The sequence below is a fragment of the Aphelocoma coerulescens genome, chromosome 7 (assembly GCF_041296385.1).
Source record: "Aphelocoma coerulescens isolate FSJ_1873_10779 chromosome 7, UR_Acoe_1.0, whole genome shotgun sequence".
Classification (NCBI taxonomy): domain Eukaryota; kingdom Metazoa; phylum Chordata; class Aves; order Passeriformes; family Corvidae; genus Aphelocoma; species Aphelocoma coerulescens.
Window position 1 is genome coordinate 25,305,222 of NC_091021.1, and position 19,273 is coordinate 25,324,494.

At 44.0% G+C, this 19,273-nt stretch overlaps 1 protein-coding gene across 3 annotated transcripts; it reads right to left on the reverse strand.

Annotated features, from left to right (window-relative positions):
* Window positions 1-1,499: 1,499 nt before the first annotated feature.
* On the reverse strand, window positions 1,500-19,258 carry TMEM169 (transmembrane protein 169). Of its 3 annotated transcripts, XM_069020966.1 has the most exons (5): window positions 19,150-19,258; window positions 18,445-18,546; window positions 6,909-7,347; window positions 4,838-5,407; window positions 1,500-3,109 (listed from the first exon to the last, which is right to left on the reverse strand). In XM_069020966.1, the coding sequence occupies exons 3-5, from the start codon at window positions 7,210-7,212 to the stop codon at window positions 3,105-3,107; spliced, it is 879 nt and encodes a 292-aa protein (XP_068877067.1). In that variant the 5' UTR covers window positions 7,213-7,347; window positions 18,445-18,546; window positions 19,150-19,258; the 3' UTR covers window positions 1,500-3,104. The 3 variants fall into 3 exon arrangements, with proteins under 3 accessions (XP_068877067.1, XP_068877064.1, XP_068877065.1); XM_069020963.1 differs by having other exon boundaries at window positions 1,500-5,407; XM_069020964.1 differs by lacking the exon at window positions 18,445-18,546 and having other exon boundaries at window positions 1,500-5,407.
* Window positions 19,259-19,273: the final 15 nt, after the last annotated feature.

Sequence of the window (19,273 nt, forward strand, 5' to 3'; positions counted from 1 at the left end):
AAACACAGTAATACAACTGCCTCACACTGCCAAGTGTTTGGAAAGAAGCAGGAAGGGCACTGATCCCACAGATAATTCACTGCCTGGGACAAAAAGGGGTTGCATAAAATTTGAGTAAAATTGTGTCCATCACAGTGCGGAACTGTGGGCTGGGCAACCTTATTTTCTCTCTGTAATGCTACTGTAATTGCATGCTTCAGTGTGCAAGAGCACGTTGGAATGGCTTTTCTTAACTAGTGGTTGCAGCTTCTAAAAGGTACCCATGGCGGGTGGTTACAAGGATCCATGGTGCAACCTCTGCTGATAATCTTAGCAAGGAATTGCAGGATCCTGGCCTTAGGATTGAAAGCACTGGCCGGTGGGATTAGAAGGGTGAATTTGAGGGATTTACTGTGGATAAAAGCACACTCATGCTGTGGTTGTTTCAGTCCTCAAAGAAACTGAATGGGGTGGGTAAGTCAGTAGGCAGAATTAGCACCTTCTCTCCCCCTGGCGAGATACATGGTACAGTCATACAGGTGTGTTTTGCCTGGTGCAAAGGTCTTCAATAGGAGTCTCTCACACTGTTAACCATTATCTTATAAAATGATTACCTTGCACCTCAGAAGTGAGAACTGCAAAGGCTAGTGAGCTAATTCCCTGGGTGCACTACCTCCATCTCACCCTGTCACATCAGGGAGCAGAATGTCCTTCACTATGTTCTTCACTGGAGGTAGCAAGTCCTCAACATACATCTGCCACACAGGGAATTCTGTTCCCTTGGCCGTGTTTGCAGTAGGCATCAAACCAAAAGCACCTTCCTGCTGTTTCCAGCTGTTGCACTTCCAGTTTGAGGGAATCACCTGCAGGTAGCTTTTTGGCTTAAAGAGCTGTTACACTGAAGCTGTGCTAGGCCTCAGGAATTTCATTTGGGTTTTCCAAAGATCCATCTCTCCTTCTTAGAAGAAAGATCTCAAGTGTTTTCCCTGTGCCAGCAAGAGGGTAGGACTGTAATAAGACTGTGTGGGAGAGAACCAAAGGTGTCATTTAATACTTAGACACCTTGAAGAACTGTAGTGGTGGATTCTCCTTTGAGTTATCAGAGACATGCCTGAAGTACCCAGGGGCTGTAAGAAGTCTTCCCAGCACAGCTGTAAATAGCAGCTCCAAGTCACAGACACACAAACCATGTTTGTGGAGTTAAAAGTACTTCTTGTTTTGGTATGGAAGTGTGTCCCCCGCTATAGATCCTTGTGACTAAAGCTAAACAGACACCCAACCAGTGAAATTAAATCAAAAGTTTTCATTTGTGAGCTATGAAGTAACAACAAAGAACCCAGGACCCAGAGATACATGACAATTCTGGATACACACTGATTAACAAGGGGTAGAACTTAGACCCACTTCAGACACACTTTAAAGTGGATCTTCAAATACAATTATCAGCATAGAATGACTGTGTCCATCCCACAGCACGGATTTTAACACAAAGTCAAACAGAAGCATGAGAGCAACACTCCTGTAAAGCAACATATATCTTTATTCTCCACCCAGGCCAGCAAGGATGGGAAAAGGGAATGCAATTAAAAATAACAATCAGCAAACACACAGTATCTTCACTTAAAAAAAGCATCCAGACTAGAGCAGCCAGAAACACACTCAATCAGAATTACTGTAATTCTCTGCAGTTTGACAGTGGCACATAAGCAGAAATTACTTGTAAGTTTCTGAAAGTGGGGTAGAACAAGACAAAAACTTGTGCTTTTTTTCTATTACAACAATTGATAATGATTATATATTTTGCAACAGGCAAACTGCTACAGAGGATAATGGGCAAGAGAGAAAGCTATCCAGAGTTGTCTAGAGAAAAGTCTGAATTAAACATTTACAAATAGCACCAGAACTAACCCCAAGCTTGAAATAGCCCCCACAAAAATCAATGACAGAACGCCTTGAATTTAGCAGGAGCCAAGGCAAGCTTAGTTAAGTGTAAAGAAGTAAAAAACACATGATGGATTGTCCCAGTATATCCCCCAAAATGTGACCTCCAAACCCAGAAGCACAGCTGCCACTGCAGAGGGAGGGAACTATGATTCCTCTGATGCTCCTTTGTACCTACATAGCAGTAAGAGGCACAGATTTGGTTTTGTCTCCACTCCAGCAGGCTGTTAGCAATCCTGAAAGCAAATCCTGCAGCTCAGCAGACATTTCATGTGGATGTATTCTGTAATGAGCTAGTATTTATCATTCAAGCCCTCCGTAAGCTGAAGGCTCTTTGTGCTACTGACCCCAGCCTTTCGTCTAGCCTTGAACAGCTGCTGTTTGGCAGTGACAGCTGAATTGGGTTTTCTCCCTCTGCAGCAATGCACACTTGCCAGCCATCCTTTCCCCAAATTTGTTTGCTGCATCTTGGGGCCAAGACACACAATCCACCCCTTTCATGCCAGCAGTGTCCCTTTAGGCAAAGCGTGAGAACACTTGCCAGCGGACCTTCCTTTTCCTTAATGCTTGTTAAGCATCACTCATTCCCACCCTCCAGCCATGTGGGAGCCTGCAATTTCCATGTGGAGTACTATTAAGCAGAGTGGCTGCACTGGGTCACTACAGACTGCCAGCACTGGCATGGCTTATCCTCAGCATCTCCATTAATTCAGAGGCATATCAGCATGCCCGATTGGAACAGCCCTGTGAAAAGCATTTCACTGCTTGAACCAGTCCCAGGCATACGTCAGTCTCTTTGAATCCCACTAAACTACCTGACATTGTCTCACATGTTGGGGTTTGTTTTTTTTTCTTTCTGGAAGTTGGTAATTGCCTTGAAAGACTTCATCAGTTAAAACAGAAAGAAGGAAGCAAGAAACACAGCCTGGCTGTACCTGTGCCCAGGGAGCACCTCTACTTTCTCAATTAAGTGTGGGACCAAGACTGCTCTTGATATTTGGCTTGTACATTATTCACTGTTAAGCCTTCAGCCAATGCCAAGAGGCTCCTTTGACCTCCCAGGGACCAAGGATGCAGCAGGAACTAATTATTTCTCAGTGTCAGGGTTAGAGGATCAGATGGACTTGTTTATACATCACCAGTTCCCAGATGTTCTGACCAGGACAGTCAGTGTAGTCTTGAGCTCAACCTTAAAATGCAACATAAAGCATTAGTTTCTGTGAAATCCAGCTTCTGAATGCTTCTTTCTACCATTCTAAAACTAGAGCAGTTCCCCCCAATAGGGAAGCTGGGGAAGTGAGACACCTACACAGACAGGAGTGACTGTGCAGCTGACAGACTGCACGCCACAACTTACCTACCTACACGCATGCAAATGGTGGGCTCCTCTGGCTTGGGGCTCAGATAGACTTTCCAGCAGCACCAGCTGAACTGGAGCACTGAGAAAATTAACCATGTGTCAGATGTGTAATTCAGCCCCCATCAGAATCTGCTATACCTCTCTTTTATTTTGCTCACCTCCTTCTCAGGCCAAAAGTTGATCGAGAAAAAATAACTTTTTTGCTAGTCATTTTTTTAAGAGATAACTAAAATTTCTCCAGCCTATGGTGGCCACCTCAGCCTGGTCAGGGGAGTCCACTATGATGCCATGAAAAATCCAAAAAGGAGGGAAACCCATTATGAAAATGAGACACGAGGGGAGGAGGATGTATGATCCACTGCTTTTCTATATAACTAACCAGGAAGAGGGATGAGGCGGGGAAGGTGACACAGATTTCCAGAGCTGAGGCACAGATAAACATGAACTCCTGGACTCCCTCATTCTGAAAGGGGAGGTCCAACAGCTCTTCCATAAAAGCAACTTGTGACTTGTTTCAGAGACCTTCCCATCCCAAGCACCTTCAATTCCACCTCCCTAAATCCAGGTGCTGCAAGTCCACACCTGCATTGCAGTGAGATGTAAATGGATTGCCCCTTCCTTAGGGGCAGGCACTTCCTCAGAGCAGGTGTTTCCTCCCTGTAATGCAACTATTTGCACTGCACACTGTGTATGACTCCTGTAGCTCATTCCTCCCTAGCAGTGCACATATCAAGAGATCCACTGCAGGTGTGTACCAAGCACCTATCTGAGCACCTGCAGCCACTTGAGGGTTCTTGGTGACACCCCCATCAGGTCCCCACACACCGCATTACAAAGCAAGCCCTGCTCTTCCATCATGTGGTGGGGGCGTTTCAGGTCAGCATAGAACTCACACGCCTTTGTTGGCAGCTATGCTGTCCTCTCCCACTACTCCAGTGGTCTGTGACACTGGACTCTGACAGTGTCTAAGCAGTCAGCCTGCCTAAGTTAGCTGCTCGTGTTGGAAGGACTGGGAAAGGACCCTTTCTAGGAAAACTGCAGGAACATCACACATTTTGCAATTTAACCTTCACCTCTGAATGGGTTCCTGTCTCTTAAAGTTCATCTCCCAAGCAGAGACTTCTTTTCACTGTGTCATAGGTCACTGCTATGTCCTAGTTCTGAAAAGTAAAGTCTACTTTGACAGAAGTGGACTTTTCATACTATATCTCTGCCAGTCCACAAACAGCCAGAGCCCTGCAGACCTGGATTTTCTTACCATTCCCAGAAGCTGTAATTAGTTACAACACATGACAAATCCTTGGAAAGCCATGCACATCCCAACCCAGAGCATGTGAAGCTAGCATTCTTGCATTCTGTGACATTTAAAGAGGACTCTCAGCCCAATATTTTCTTCATTAAGTTTGTGTTTAAATATATATGTATATTTTTAAAAAAAAATCAGTGTGTTATTTTCTAGGTGAAAACACTCGCATATGACCAAAATAGTCATCCAGACAAAGGCTCAGACTGCTGAGGTCTCAACCCCCTGTGCAGAGCTCTTGCCAGAGAGACTACCTGAGATATTGTCAGAATCAAGCAGCTCGACAATGCTGTATGGAGAACAATCTTCCAAGCCCAGCTTGCTGCAGAGCCAGCCACAGAATCCCTTCTCCATATCCCTGACAGCATGCCACCAGTACCCAAAGGACCATGCTACCTGGGCTACAGCTGAATACAGGCCTAGGGAGAAAGAAACAACCATAATTATAATTGGGTAGAAGATAATCAAAAAGGGACAAAAGGTGATTTTGTGCCAGAAGGTCCTCTCTTCATTGTACACCAAGAAGATGTTGTACCATGTAATGGTTCCATAGTAGAATGAAACCACGAAGGACACTACAAAAATGATGGGGAGGCAGATGATGGTCCAGAGGACGATGTGGGGTCCTCTGTCCAACCCAACATCACATTTCTTCTTCTTCTCAGTTACATCCTCTTTAGAAGGTTCCTTTGACTTAGCCAGTTCCTGCAGCTCTTTATCCGTTAGTGTGACGTGGATGTCCACCATCTGACCCTTCTTCTTTCCCCTGGTGATTGTTCCAGTCAAGGTGACATATCGACTGTCTAAAGGCATGCTCCAGACACCTACAACACAGATAAACGCATCTACATCAGATTTATTCTCTGTACAAAGCATTTTGTGAAAATCCTCAAAGACCCCAAAGACAACTAGATAGTGCATATGGAATTACAATTAAAATTAAATTTAAAAAGATGGAAGACAAGAAGCAATGCAGTATGAAGAGAATTATCACAGAAGAAAATGGAAAAAGAGCTAATGAGGAAAAAGACAAGAATTCCAGATGATAGAAATCACAAGGGAGAAGACTCCAGCATCTGCACTAGAGCCAATATGTGAAAGGAAAGTGGTCCAAGGGTATTTGAGAATGAGATGACAGAGAGTAACTCAATTGAAAATGGTATGCCTATTTTCTCTGTTTCCTTCATGGATTTATTCCTGAACAGCACGGACACTTGGGATTAATTAGATAAATACCACTGAGACTCTTGTTTTGGAATAAGCACACCCACACATGGAATTACACCTGAATAGCTAATATTTCACTTTACATTTGCACTGTATCTCAATCCAAATTGATTTTTGAAGTTTAGGAAAACTTAACAAACTGTCATAAAATTATATTTGCATTTGAAGAGATCAGTAGTGGCACCAAACCAGACAGTACTGGTATATGTGTTAAAGTTATGACGGGACCGCCTTAGCTTTCAAGTGACATTGGTATAGGAGGTTCATGCAGTAGCACTGGCCAAAAACCCTGCCATGGGGCTACAGTGTATTTCCTCCTGGTCTTACTTCTGACTAGCTTAGAAGGAGGTCTTCAGAACTCTTAAACTCTTAAAAAGAGGCTGAGCAGCTTGAAGTGCTCCACAAAAGTGGAAGGCAGCAGGTGAGTAATGAGGATAGGGTTTGGGATCATGGGGGAATCTAGTGTATCTGATGGACCAGGAGTATGCATTCACATTTAAGCCCCTCTCAGCCTGCACTGCTGACTCACAAGAGTATTTAGCCACAAGACCTGCCTTACACACTTCTTCCCTGCAAGGGTACCCAGGATAGATCGTGAAAGTGACTCCAAGATGCCCCATGATGACCTTACCAAATAATCACCCTTCAAGATGAAGCCGTGCTGAGTGTATGCAAACAGAAGGCAACAGCAAATCCTAGATAACGAGTTAAATTCCCTATCGCAGGTAGAGCCACTAACTCCATCTGCTTTCATCCTTTCACTTAACAGGCAGTTGTTCAGGCGTGGACAGTGGCTTGAACATGGCTTAGAATGACATCATTGGCTTAACGCATGCATAGCATTGCAACCAGCACATCAACCCCAACCAGCACATACATTTAAAACTAAGACTGTAGCAACAACCAAACTTCGCAAAGAACTGCAGGAGACATCCCAAATCAGCCTGTAATGCTCTCTGTTTCAGAGCATTTTCATGTATGAACTCAAGCTCTCCTTGCCTGCAGTCTTGGAGAGGGTTGGTCCCACAGTCACTTCCATTCGACCTTAGAGCATGATGGCATCAAAAAAGCTTATGGAGTGTTCTCAGGAATACATACCATCTGTCATAGACTGACCCAGGAACTTAGAGCCTTCCTCAGAGCTCCTCTCCCCTCCTTCTTCATCCACCTGTTCTTCTTCCACCTTACTGTCATTCTCAGACCGATACACTATTATTGACTCGGGGCGGGACTCTTTCTTCTTCTTTTTCCTCCGGTCCATAGTGGCTTCCCCATCAAAGGTGACAGTGGTTGCCACAGCCCTTCTCATTGTGCCACAACGAGGGCTCTGGCCTCCAGACTTGCTGTCTTTCTGCACAGTCTCCTCCATCCCGCTGCTGCTCTCAGTCACCTCACCTGGCATCTTGTAGCACCTGTTTCCAATCCAACAGCACCAATCCTGCACTTAGAAGTCATTGATTAGACAATGGTCCAAGGATGCTTTGTTCTGGTAAGATGTCCCACTGCTGGTATCCAAACTATGCACTCCATTCCCAGCCTAAAAGGAGAGAGAAGGCTGAAAAAGTGCCTTTTTCTTACCAAACAGAAAAGATTGGCAGAATTTTCCTAAAAAGGTTTACTTCCAACTTGTTTAAATGTCATCTGAAGATCCCTATTACTGTCCTGAACACCAGTTCTCTAACATGGATACATGTTTTGTGGTATCTAATCTATCCTGATTCTTAGGGTGCAGTTTTCACTGTAACAAACCAAAGCTACTGGAAAGAGTATTAACATTTATAAGAAGGGATTAAACCTGGCCAGCTTATTGGATGAATTTAACATTCCTCTACAATGCTGGAAACAATCAGAAGACAATAGTTTTGGCCCAAATGCATCAGAATAAAGGACTGAAACCATAGATGAAAAAGAAGTTGACCGATTTAAGGGACTGGTCTACAACTGCAACAGAATCACTGTGCTTGTCCAGCATTATAACAGCTATATTGGTGCCAGCCTTTCTCATTTTGAAAGTCTAATGATTAACTCCCCTTTGCAAGAATATTACAAAAATTAATCAAATTATTTCAAAATGAGTGATGTTTCAAGCCTTAACAATTTAGCAATATGCAGTGTTGCCATACTTTAAAAATACAGTACATACAGTGGATTTATAGCAAAATTGTTATTAAGTTGATTTTGCTGGAGAGGGAATTGGGAACCACAGCAAATTCTTCTGACTGCGCAGAGAAAACAACACAACTCTTCACAAATCTTTGTAACAAATATAAGGACTCGATTTTTTGCTCCACATTCAAGCAAAGTTAACAGCAGTATCAAGTGAAACTCTCATCTACTGGAAAGCTGCCTAAGTAAAAAACACATAATTAAACATGCAACAAGGTAGACAAATCCTGCTCTGTGAATATGGAAGAAGGATTATTAGTTCTCAGATTTCATAACATTTAAGAAACTGTGCCAAGTATTCATGAAGCATTTAGGTACAAATCTGAATACAATGAATAACATTTTAACAACTCTGAAGAGCTCTGTTGAACATTTACATGAACATTTATATTTAAAAGAATGCATCTGACCAATAATTAAGCTTCTACCTAGTAACGAAGTCTTTCCTCTAACAGGAAACTAAGAAACACAGGTATCAGAGTTTATAGCCCACACAATGCTGGGGAAATGGTTTTACACGAATGGATGATAGAAAAAAGTTGAGCATTTTAAAATTTGGCAGTATGGTCCTGGTCTTCCCACAGATATGAGATTTTGCTGATCTGTTTTGAAATTTTGTGCAGAACTTTAGATCAACTATTTATGCCTCATACACTCACACTTACACACACCACACCCACACAAAACTTTTAATTGTATCACTTTAACACCTAAGACTGCGCCCAGCTGCCTCTACGAAGCCTTGAAGAATTCAACAATTCAGATTATTTTTGTGCATTATAGAAAATAAATCTTCCCTGGTGATCAGAAGACACATAAAATGGACTTTAAAAACCCTCAAGATTCAGCATGCCCCAGAAGCCAGACCATTTCTAAATGAATAGGCAGAGAATATTTTGTTTAGCTTTGCAGCATGGCTGGGAAGAGTCTGTTTAGACTACCATCTCACCTGCCATAAAAAATGTATGCCTAAATTAGCAGACATCCTGGAAAACAGAAATTCATGGAAGCTTTTGTTCGTTGTTTTTTTTTTAAATGCCTTTAGGGGTAAATGACATGAATTTATGCTATGGAATAAACTCACTCTTTGTAGTAAATTCATTCAGGAGGTACAATAGGCTTTACATTTTTCTCTGAAAATCAGCTGTAAAATTTCGTGTTTTGCATCTATAAAACCCTGAAATTACCTGATTGAGCCTAATGAGCCCCTGAGACAAAAGTGATATTCTGCTTCCAAAAGTGAGGAAAACAGGCCTGGAAACAGAGAAACCAAAAGCATAACTTCTGGAATAATCTACTAAAAATCTGGAGGCACAGAAGTTGATTAGACTCCCAAAGTTCCTGGCTTTAGTTCCATGTTCAGTCCCTACTGACTTGAGAAGGGGGTGACTTGCACATAACATTTAAAAATAACACAAAGCTACAAGCAAAGATTTGTAGTTGGGCTTTTTTTGTCTTAAAGTTGATCCAGCTGTGGCCTTGCTTAAATTCACAGTAGATGATAAGCTAATGTCAGTTCTCAGTGGCCACAGCACAAAGGACTATGTCAGCCTTGACTATGCAAGGAGCAAGGTGATGTCCTTTTTGAATCTCTCACAGATAGGCACTGGCAATCTGTGTCCTGTTCTTGTGCTCATCAGTCTGGCAGAATGCTGATTACTGACCAGAAGATGCCTATGATCTCTGAGTTACTTTGCTATGTCTGATGCTCCCAATATAGCAGGTACCGCCACTGTGAGTTACCACCAGGACTAGAAACACCTCCACAGCAGGGTAATCTGAGAGTGGCAGCTCAGTTTCTTCTCCTGCTGACAAAAGGAGAGGGAATGGACAGTGGGGTACAAGCCACTAAGAAGCACTGTTGCTGTGGCTGAGTCAAAGCCCTTGGGATAAGGAAGTGAAGGAGCCCAAATTATTCTGTTTAAGGCACAAGAAGGTAAAATCTGATGACAGTCTGTCTACATCAAAAGCAAAAGCATGAAGGAGATCCTTGTGATCCAGCAGAGGAGGATGCAGCAAGATAAAACAGAAATACAGGGCAGACATTAGGTAGGTGTTGTAACAAAGTGGGTAGGTGTCCCTTGGTATACATCACTGGGTGACATGCTGTCACTGGAAACTTCCAAATCTGGATTGGCTATCTTGGCAGAATTTTGGTCACCTGTACTTGACCAGAAGAGGGGAAGTCCTCTGGTTTACGCTAGGGAGCAGTTATATTAAACATCACAAAGATCCCTCCTAATCTTATGCCTGTTCTCACAGTACATGTTTATTTTTCTCTCATCTGTTTCCCAGTGAAGCAGCTGGAATACCCCCTGCCAGCTGGTCCAGAACTTCTGAACACAGCACTTCAAAAATACCACCATCAGCCCCACATCCCACAGCAATGCTGCTGAGTTGAACAAATTCAAGCCTCAGTCCCATTTTTCCTGGGAATATTTTCTCTGTAGTTGCAAACGAGAAATGGGCTCTTGCAGAAATCACAGTAGTGTACACAGAGCTTAATTTTTCTCGCTTCCTTTTCTTTACAACTTCTAAGAATAAGGCCAGCCCTCAGCACTACACAGCTGTCCACAGCACCAGTTCCTTCAGCCACACCCCAAAATCTTCACCCCTTAAAAGCCTTGCTGTGGAGCTGAATCATTAGCAATTGCTGTGTATCTCATACTGGTGATGTCTCCCACGTGGGAGCACAGGGGCAGATAGGAATCTAAGAACTGTCCATGGGAGGGAAGGAAAAGGAAGCACCCGGCTTGCTTTCTTTCCAGCCACCTTTCGGCCAGTTTTTCAGCTCCTTTTCCTCTGGAGATTTGATCTTTGTTTTCCTGGGACTCCAATTTTTCCCTTCTTCTCTGCTGGATGGTTTCAACATCAGAATACATTGGGAGGACTTTCCACCGAGGCCTTGGCCCTGGAGGTGGGCCCACCACCCTGTCCCAGCTCCAAGGAGGGAGGGAGAGAGAGAGATCTACGGAAGGACTCTGAAATTTTCCCAGGTTTCTCTCAGCAGAGCAAGGGATTTTATTATTTAGCACTATTATCCTTTCTCTGTGTGTTTGTTAAATAAATAGTTTTTACCTCATTCACTTTCCTTCGAGGAAAATTCATTTTTTCCAGAACCTGGTGGGGGGAGGGGTGGTTGTAACCTGCCTTCTCTCAGAGGATATATTTCCGAATTTGCCCAAACTGGCAAAAATAGTCATATTTCAGAGATAGCAAGGAGCAGTTTATTAGCCAAACAATTTCTTATTAATCTCCATATGAACACAGATGGAGAACCCTGGGGAGGCGGCTCTGCAAAAACACTCTGTAGAGTAATTTTTAGAAGCACAGTCTTCTGTTACTATGCAGGAAAGCTACGGCTGCTTGTGCTTCCTGTGACAGTAATAGTCTCTGACACACAAAACAGGAGCCTAAAAGCTTGGCCTTGCACCATTTAGGTCAAAGGAAGCTTCTTCCATTGGTTTTCAGGGTTTGATCCAGCTGCTAACAGAAGAGAAATTACCTGGTTTGAATGCAGACGGGAAGGAAGAGCCTTCCTGCAAGCTAATAAAAATCCTTGATCTTAAATCCCTGCTACAGCACAAGTAACCTTTTTATGACTGCTCAGAGCAGACATGAGAGGAAAAAATGTAGACGGTAAGCAGCAAGGAGCATAAATTTTTATTTTTATAGTCACATAAAATGTACAACACATAAGAAGAACTGGCACTGTGTCTTCACTCACATCATGCAGGGGTTGTCTGCAGAAGCAAAAAAACAACCTGTGCTTTAGAAGCACTGTGAGTTATCCAGAATGGGGAAGAGGTGAAGGGAAATTTACCCCAGAGACACACCTTGAGGGAGCTTCCCAGCCACAGATCTTCTTTGCTTGCTGCTTTTACTCCATAACCTCTGCATCCCCAATCCCATCTCCACTCAACCCTGCCTCTGATTTTGTGCATGTGCATGTGTGTGATTTTGGGCATGCATGTTGCCCAAAAGATCTTTTCCAATCCCTAGTATTTTTAAAGGGGTTATTTGCTGGCAGACTGTACCCATGAAAAATAGGTGTTATTAAATGCATCCAGCTGTTCAGGACAGATCTGTCTGTCACCAGCCAGCCATGTTATGACAAAATGCATTGGTCTAATGCAAACATGAAGCCCCCAGGACAGAGAAAAACATGTGACAAGACATATATAAGAAAGCACATTTAATTCACACATTATGTAGGAAAAGGGCCAAATGGTAGGGCTCCCTCCACAGCTTTGGATCTGTTTTAAGTACCTAAATGACTTCACATTATCTTTCACATATGCATCCTTGCCTGCTAAAACAGAGGATGTCTGTGTCCTCTTTATTTCATGGTGAAATAGCTCAAACTAGATTGCACAGTCACTTGAATCTAGCAAATACTCAAGGCTGTGACATATTAGAAGGTGAGGTAGGAACAGCTCCTCTCTATCAGTATCGGGGTCTGTGCAGCTTGTGGTGAGCTTGACAGGGGGATTTATCTCACTGAAAATTATAAAATGTTATTTTTAGCCATACGGATTCTTCACCAAGCAGCTCCTTCTACAGGAAGGAATGTCTAAGAAAGGAGGGAAAAACTACTCTTCCTGGCAGTGGCTGATTTCAGAGTGCATTAAGTGTCTGTATAACAACAGCAAGAGACAAAAAGGGAAACATCTACTTCTGCCACCCCAGCAAGGTTAAAGAAAGCAAACAGCAAAGTTCAAAGCTCACACCCATCTTTCCCTCCCTGCTTAATCCACAGGCTTCCAAGCACTTTAATTTCTTGGAAAGAGAAACATGAAAAATGACCATGCTCTGGTGTGCATCCGAGCAGGAGCAGACTTCAGGCTGGACTGCCAAAAGCAGAGGATGGCACTGAGCACCCAAGCAGGGGGAATAACACAGTAAAATGACTCAAGTCACCAAAAACTTTAGAGGTGTTTGCTAATGGAGCCCCCCATGCTCCATGCCTAACCCTCAGGAGCTGAGGGTGCTAAAAGCTCAAGTTAAGAGCAAAGGGAGGCATGGGCAAGCAACATGATTTCTGCAGGCAAGCACTGACAGACCCAGTCCCTCCAGCTTATCACAGGCACAGGGCTCCTGCCTGTTGGCAGGTGCCATTAGTGCCAGCACTGCACCACACCATGAGCCAAACCTGCTCTGGCCAGCTCTAAGCCATCAACCTACTGTTGACCATCACTGCAGCTGCAGCAAGACTGGACTTGCTTGGGTGTGGGTTAAGGGCTTCCTGGCTCCAGGGGCCATGCTGGGTGGCTCAGGATCCTTGCTCTCTTTTCCATCCTTCCATGAGACACCCAAACACTCACTGACAGCATTCTACAGATACAGACAAAGCACCAAAAAAAAGGAGTGGAGAAATACATTCCACAGTATCACTGTATTGTTTCTGAATTATGTTTTCCACACCTTTTTCTAAAAGCCAAGGACATTTTACAGAGTATCTGTTTTATGAATCAGTTCTTTCTTTTTCCTTTGCTGTTCCATAACTTTTCCAAATGTCACAGAACAATAACTGCTGTGTAGATCACTTATTACTGAAGACTGGAGAACACCATACAAGAATAGCTGAGCATTTTTATTTTATATTAAATGGAATGCCCAATCTATTTTCTTGCATACCAACTTTTTAAAAATCCAACTTTTTAAAAAGTGTACTGGTCTACCTTTTTTGGAGCAAAAGCCTGATGTGCTATCTTGCCCTTGTCTTCCCGCTTATTTGAACAGACTGCTAGAAGAAAGAGAAATTGAGATAAAAGACACAAAGATTCCCACTGCCTCCACATGGATGATATCTGTTTCTTTATGTTTATTAAACTATGCTAAAAATGTCAAGGAATGGCATGTGCACATTAGCCTTTAAAGAGAACCAAGGCTTTAAAAGGAGCCTGACTTGGAAATGGAAGGTTTGAAATCTTCAAAGCAAACCAAGCCTTTAGATATGAGTCTTGAATAAACTCAACCAAAGTTCCTGAACCTTGCAGGAAGAAGAAGATTTCAACCTTAAAGTGGAGACACACTTTCTCTGTTCCCCTGCTCTTCCCCTCACTTCTGGATTTGCCCCAGCAGGCCATCCTGCACCTTGAAACAGCAGGTGCTCATTGCAATCCCTACCCCACGCCCCAGGTCACTGCTGGATTATACTGTACCATAGGAACAGCTGAACAAAGTCAATCCCACTAACTTTAGTCAAACATCCTGCCTCCACAGCAGTGCCTTTAGGCTGGGATCAAGTGTAGCATCTGTTTTTATTGGCATAAGACCCAACTTGTCCTTGGTTGGGATTGGCAGATGCACTGGAAACTGGCTGCATACCCAAACCAGAGCTGTGTCTCCTCCCCTCCAGGTATCCAAGCAGATGCCTAGAAAACAGTAACAAGCGAGTAGTACATGAAAACAGAGCTCTGAGCTCCTCACCTCCCACACCCGAGTGCAGAGAAAACACCTTCTACACAGCATAGACACACACATGTGGAAGTAAGAAACACTGGGAGTTGCCATGAAACACCAGTGGTGGGTGTGAAGTGTCGGGGTCCCTTCCCCGCCCTGTAGCCCTGGGAGCCCTGAGGGGAGACACAGGGTTTCCCTGCCCCTGGTCAGCCTCGTTCCCCTTTGGTTGGTTTGTGTTTCCTGCGGGGGCAAAGGAGCTCGGGGGCTGACTGTGGGAGTTCCTCGGCAGAGCCCGGCCATGCGGCTGGGGAAATAAACATCTCTGAAACATCTAGCAAGAATCTGTCTATATATATTTCTTTTCCACGGGACTCCTGGTTTGATATATGCGTGTTACAGTAATCTCCGCTGTAACAGTGAAGCACCTGTGCTAACACAGGACTTCTGCTACAGACCTGGCTGGCAGGGGATGCCAGTGAAGGACTCCAAGACCTCCATCACACGGTGCTCTCCAGAGGAGGTTTTAATGCATGCTGGACTCTTTTCTGACGTTTACAATGACTAGAAACAAGGACCCCGGTTAGCACCTCAGGCTCTTTTTCCTTCCCTCCTACTCAGAAGATCCCTGATCATCTCAGTCTCAGTCCCCTTTCCTGCCCTGCTCTGTGCTGGCAAGATCAAGCATGACAGTGCTTTACTCTGACAAAATGAGGAGAAACCACACATTGAAATACCTGCAATTAGAGAGGAAGCAGTTGCAGCCATACAGCCTAATGGAAAATAGAGTCAATTGTAAATCCAGTCTGGAAAGCATTATCTGAAAAATACCAACAACAAACTACATCCATCCTGTGGTTCTTCTTTAGGCAAGATTTTTGGGGGCTTCAAATCAGAGCTTTCTCTGAGTAACACCCGGCTGCAGCCCAGGAGTTGCTGGAGAGCACAACTGCACAGAGAGAGAACTGGAAGATTCCCCTGGGAGTGATTCAGGATTGTTTAATGCATTGCACAGTAAATATAATCTAAGATATTTAGACAGTGTCTCCAGCAGCAGGAATTACTTGGCTCAGGGGAGTTGTGATTGGATACAAGAGCAGATAGAGACCCATGATACCAGGATATTAAAAATGCACCACTTTGAATTGCAGACAAGTAAATGCTTCAGTATCATTAGTATGGTATTAGGGTGTGTGTTTATAAATCTATCTAGATACCTGTTTCAAATTGTTTGGTGCTGATATTCTCCATCTTGCACCACCACGAACTCTGCTTTGGGTGGGATGTCTGTCTTGGTATCTCCTGCATTTGTTTTTTTTAAATACTGGAATGAAATTCCTAGGGATAATAATAAAAGATTGTAAAATCCTGATTATCTTCTAATTAGACTAAAATCCCCCAAGATATGGGTGAGAGTAAAGTGCCTTTCCAGAGAGGAAGTTCCTAAAAAGATGAATTGATCAGAAAGCCTGAACATCAGCTGGGGCTGACGAGGAGGCTGTTCTGACATGGAAACCAGAAGCCATAAAACAGAAGGGCTCTCACTGTTAAGAGATGATGAAAGGAAAAGTAGCCTCAAGAGAGAATGTTCAGACAGGAGGTGAAAGTAGCTGGGATTTCCAAAGAGGCCTGTTGCATAATCCCACAGAATGGTCCAGAGAGGTAAGGACACCAACTCACACCAGCTTTCATTTGGTTTTGGCTCAATCCAAGCATTTATTGTAATAGGTATGCAGAGGGAAGAAATTATTGTTGTTACACTTTGTGTGTTTTGGTATCCCAGAAGAAAGATATGAACCTGAAGCATCCATAAGAGTGAGGTCTGGGAAAGCAGAGGCTACTGGAGCACAAGCCTGCATTTTTCTGAAGGCTGACTAGCAGAAATCCTCTGTGAGAAACTAACCTTAAAGTTTTATTTCTGGCAGTAAGATGCTTTTCATTAAGTCCTCTGCTCTCACCTCCTTGTGAGACTGCAGACCCCAGGGATACCTCTCACAGAGTTTGGATCCTGTGGAGGTTTCTCACCTGTTTGGAGCCATCTCTTTTCTCATATCAGGTTCGTACTTAACTACTCTTGAGACCTTCCCCCTTGCCAATGCGGATTCTGAGCTATGAGAGGGCACAGACACCCTGAAGGATAGCATGCCATAAGGAATTCTCAAGGCAGTACATATCAGTGCCAGGATTTTTAAGGCATGGCAGCATACTGGACTGGCAGGTGTCATCAGCTGAATAGCTGAGCCATAGGCTGGCAAAGCACAGCGTCAGCTTTGGACAAAAGTAGCCTTTTCTGAAAACGCAGAGTTTCCTATTCATCTCAGTAAATTGAACTACTTCATTGAAAGCCAAGACACAATCTGGGAGCTGTAAAAACAGGAAATCTAGTTTTTCCTCTTCAATATGTAAATAAAAAAGTAGATGTTCAAGAATGACATATGCTAATCCCACAACTCCAAAGGAGCTGACAACTGGAAAAAATTACTGATGAATTTCTTTTTTTGTCATTTTGACTTTTGAATAGTTGATGTTTTAAGTGATAGTTATACCAAGGCAAAAAAATTCAAATGGTTTTCTTCAAAAAACGAAAATTAAGACTCAGAGGCTTTAAATGTAGATTTATTTTCTTCCAAATACAAGCTGACACATACTGAAAAAATAAATAAAAAATAAGCTGTCTAATCAGGTGCTATTTTCTAACACATAAAAATTCAGAATCTTAACATTAAGTTTACAGAGTAGCATCAGTATGTAAAAGCCTTATGCTTACTGAATTTACCACTATGTCTGTGTAGAGTGACAGAACAACATGTTTTGATCTACCAATAAAAGTAACATTCCTTTGTGATTTAGAAAGTACAAGCATATGAGGAGATTAAAATTGATTTTAGTGAAGATTTTCTTACTTTCAGCTTAAATAATTTTGAATTTCAACCACTGGGGTTAAATCGATTCCCCCAAAGGTACAGTTTGAATCCTTGGTCCAAAGGCAACACACACAACAGTGAACAAAAGCCACTGCCTTGCTGAAAATGTCCATGAGCATTGGTTATCCCAGCTCTATTCTTCGTGGATACATTTTGTACCAGAAGGGGCTACCCTCCACTGAATGCCAAGGAATGGATGCTTCCTTTTCCTTCCTCCTTCCTCTACAGTCTTTATGCCTTTCCCCTTTCTCCTCCCACCCATCACTCACAGAACCTTAACTCATGTGTTCAGTTCCTTATTTACGGCATTTCTGTGGCTATTGAGAAATTCCAGAAACCAAGCAATATATCCTGATAGGGAAGAAAAATTCTTTGGTAGTGCTCTCCAGGAAGAACACTGAAGTCAAGGTCACATGAGTAGAAAGGCCCTCGGGATTTTCCTTGGAGCCATGCAGTTCAGTTGGGATGGCAGGCAGGTTGGAATATGAAGATCTAATCCACTAGCCCAGATGAGTGCTTCTCCCTGGGATTAATTAATGATTGCTCTGATACGGTCTGCCTAAGGTATGTAGGGCAGCCAGAGACAGTTAATGGGGATGTGTGAAGTCTCAGATTGTGAAAGATAATTAAAGGGAGGAAAATTTTTTTTTTGCAGTGTCACTCACAGTGCTTCACCTTTTGCCTCCAGAAAGTGGAATGCTATAAAACACTGAAGTATTCTGCAAACATTGACCCACCCGAAAAGGCCAATTTTGTCTAACAGTTGCCTTATTGGCCTAAGCCACCATGCAGAAATCCACTCCTGTCTTGTCACCCTTTGCTGAATGAGTCTGCACACAGTTAACTCCTCTGTGCCTTCCCTTCCCTACACATAAAAGGAGGATATACATTTTGCATCAAAACACACTGAACTTTAGGATAAAGATGTTATCCTAAAACTGTCCCCGATTTAAAGTATTAAACCTTAAAACATGCTTTTGGAAAAGTAAATAAATTTGTTTCATCAATGAGAAACCCAAAACAGACTCAATGACTCTCCCACTTTACTTATATGTCTTTAAAAAAATAAAAAACCCCTCACTCTCTTCTCACATTAGCCAACTCTCCTAAGGCAAAAATAACAAGACAAAATTGAGACATACTTTCAAACATCTCTTCTATTGAAAAGGACAGAGGAGATGCTTGGAAAGACACTGAACATGCACACACATGCTTCTGGGCACATCAGCGCTGGTTAAAATCACCTGCAATGGACAAAGATGCTCTGTCACTTCACTGTGGGATAGAAAGGAAAATAATGTTGCCTGTCCTCTGTGTTCAACGGAGCAATTAATACTGAGCTTAGTTAGGGACATTTTAAGGGGACCGGGAGAGGGGGGACGGACACCACCACCACAAAGGCATTTTAGCCCAAAATTACTCTGCTGGGGACATGGTAAACGCTATCAGCTGAGCCTTCACGGCCTATTCGCGACCAAGTCCGTGCCCGGAGGATTCCCCGCCCGCGGGTCCGTGGCAGGAGCACACCAGCGCCTTCCTCTGCTCCGTGACACCCTCGGGGCATTCCACCGGCGGCTCCCGGTGGGGCTCCGCTCCCGCTGCTCCTCGGGGTGCCTGCGCCTCACGGGGAAGGTGACCCGAAGCGGAATAGAAAACCACGGCGACCCGTCCCTTGCAAGCAGGCGAGACCGCGGCTGCGGGCAGGTGGGCGCTCACGACGGGGCTGCAGCGGCGACCCCGCGGCGCCACCGGAGGCACCGACCCCTCCCGGGCGATGAGCGGTCTCTGCCCCGCGGGGTCGGACCCGGGCGATACCGAGCGCGGACAGCCCTCCCCCCTGCCCTTACCTGCCGCCCCGGTGCCGCGCTTCGCCGCGCCGCAGGACCCGGCCGCCGCCGCCGCTGCCAGCACGGTCCCGCTCCGCCGTCCCCGGCGCCGAGAGCGGGGCGGGCGGGGCCGCGCGTCACACGG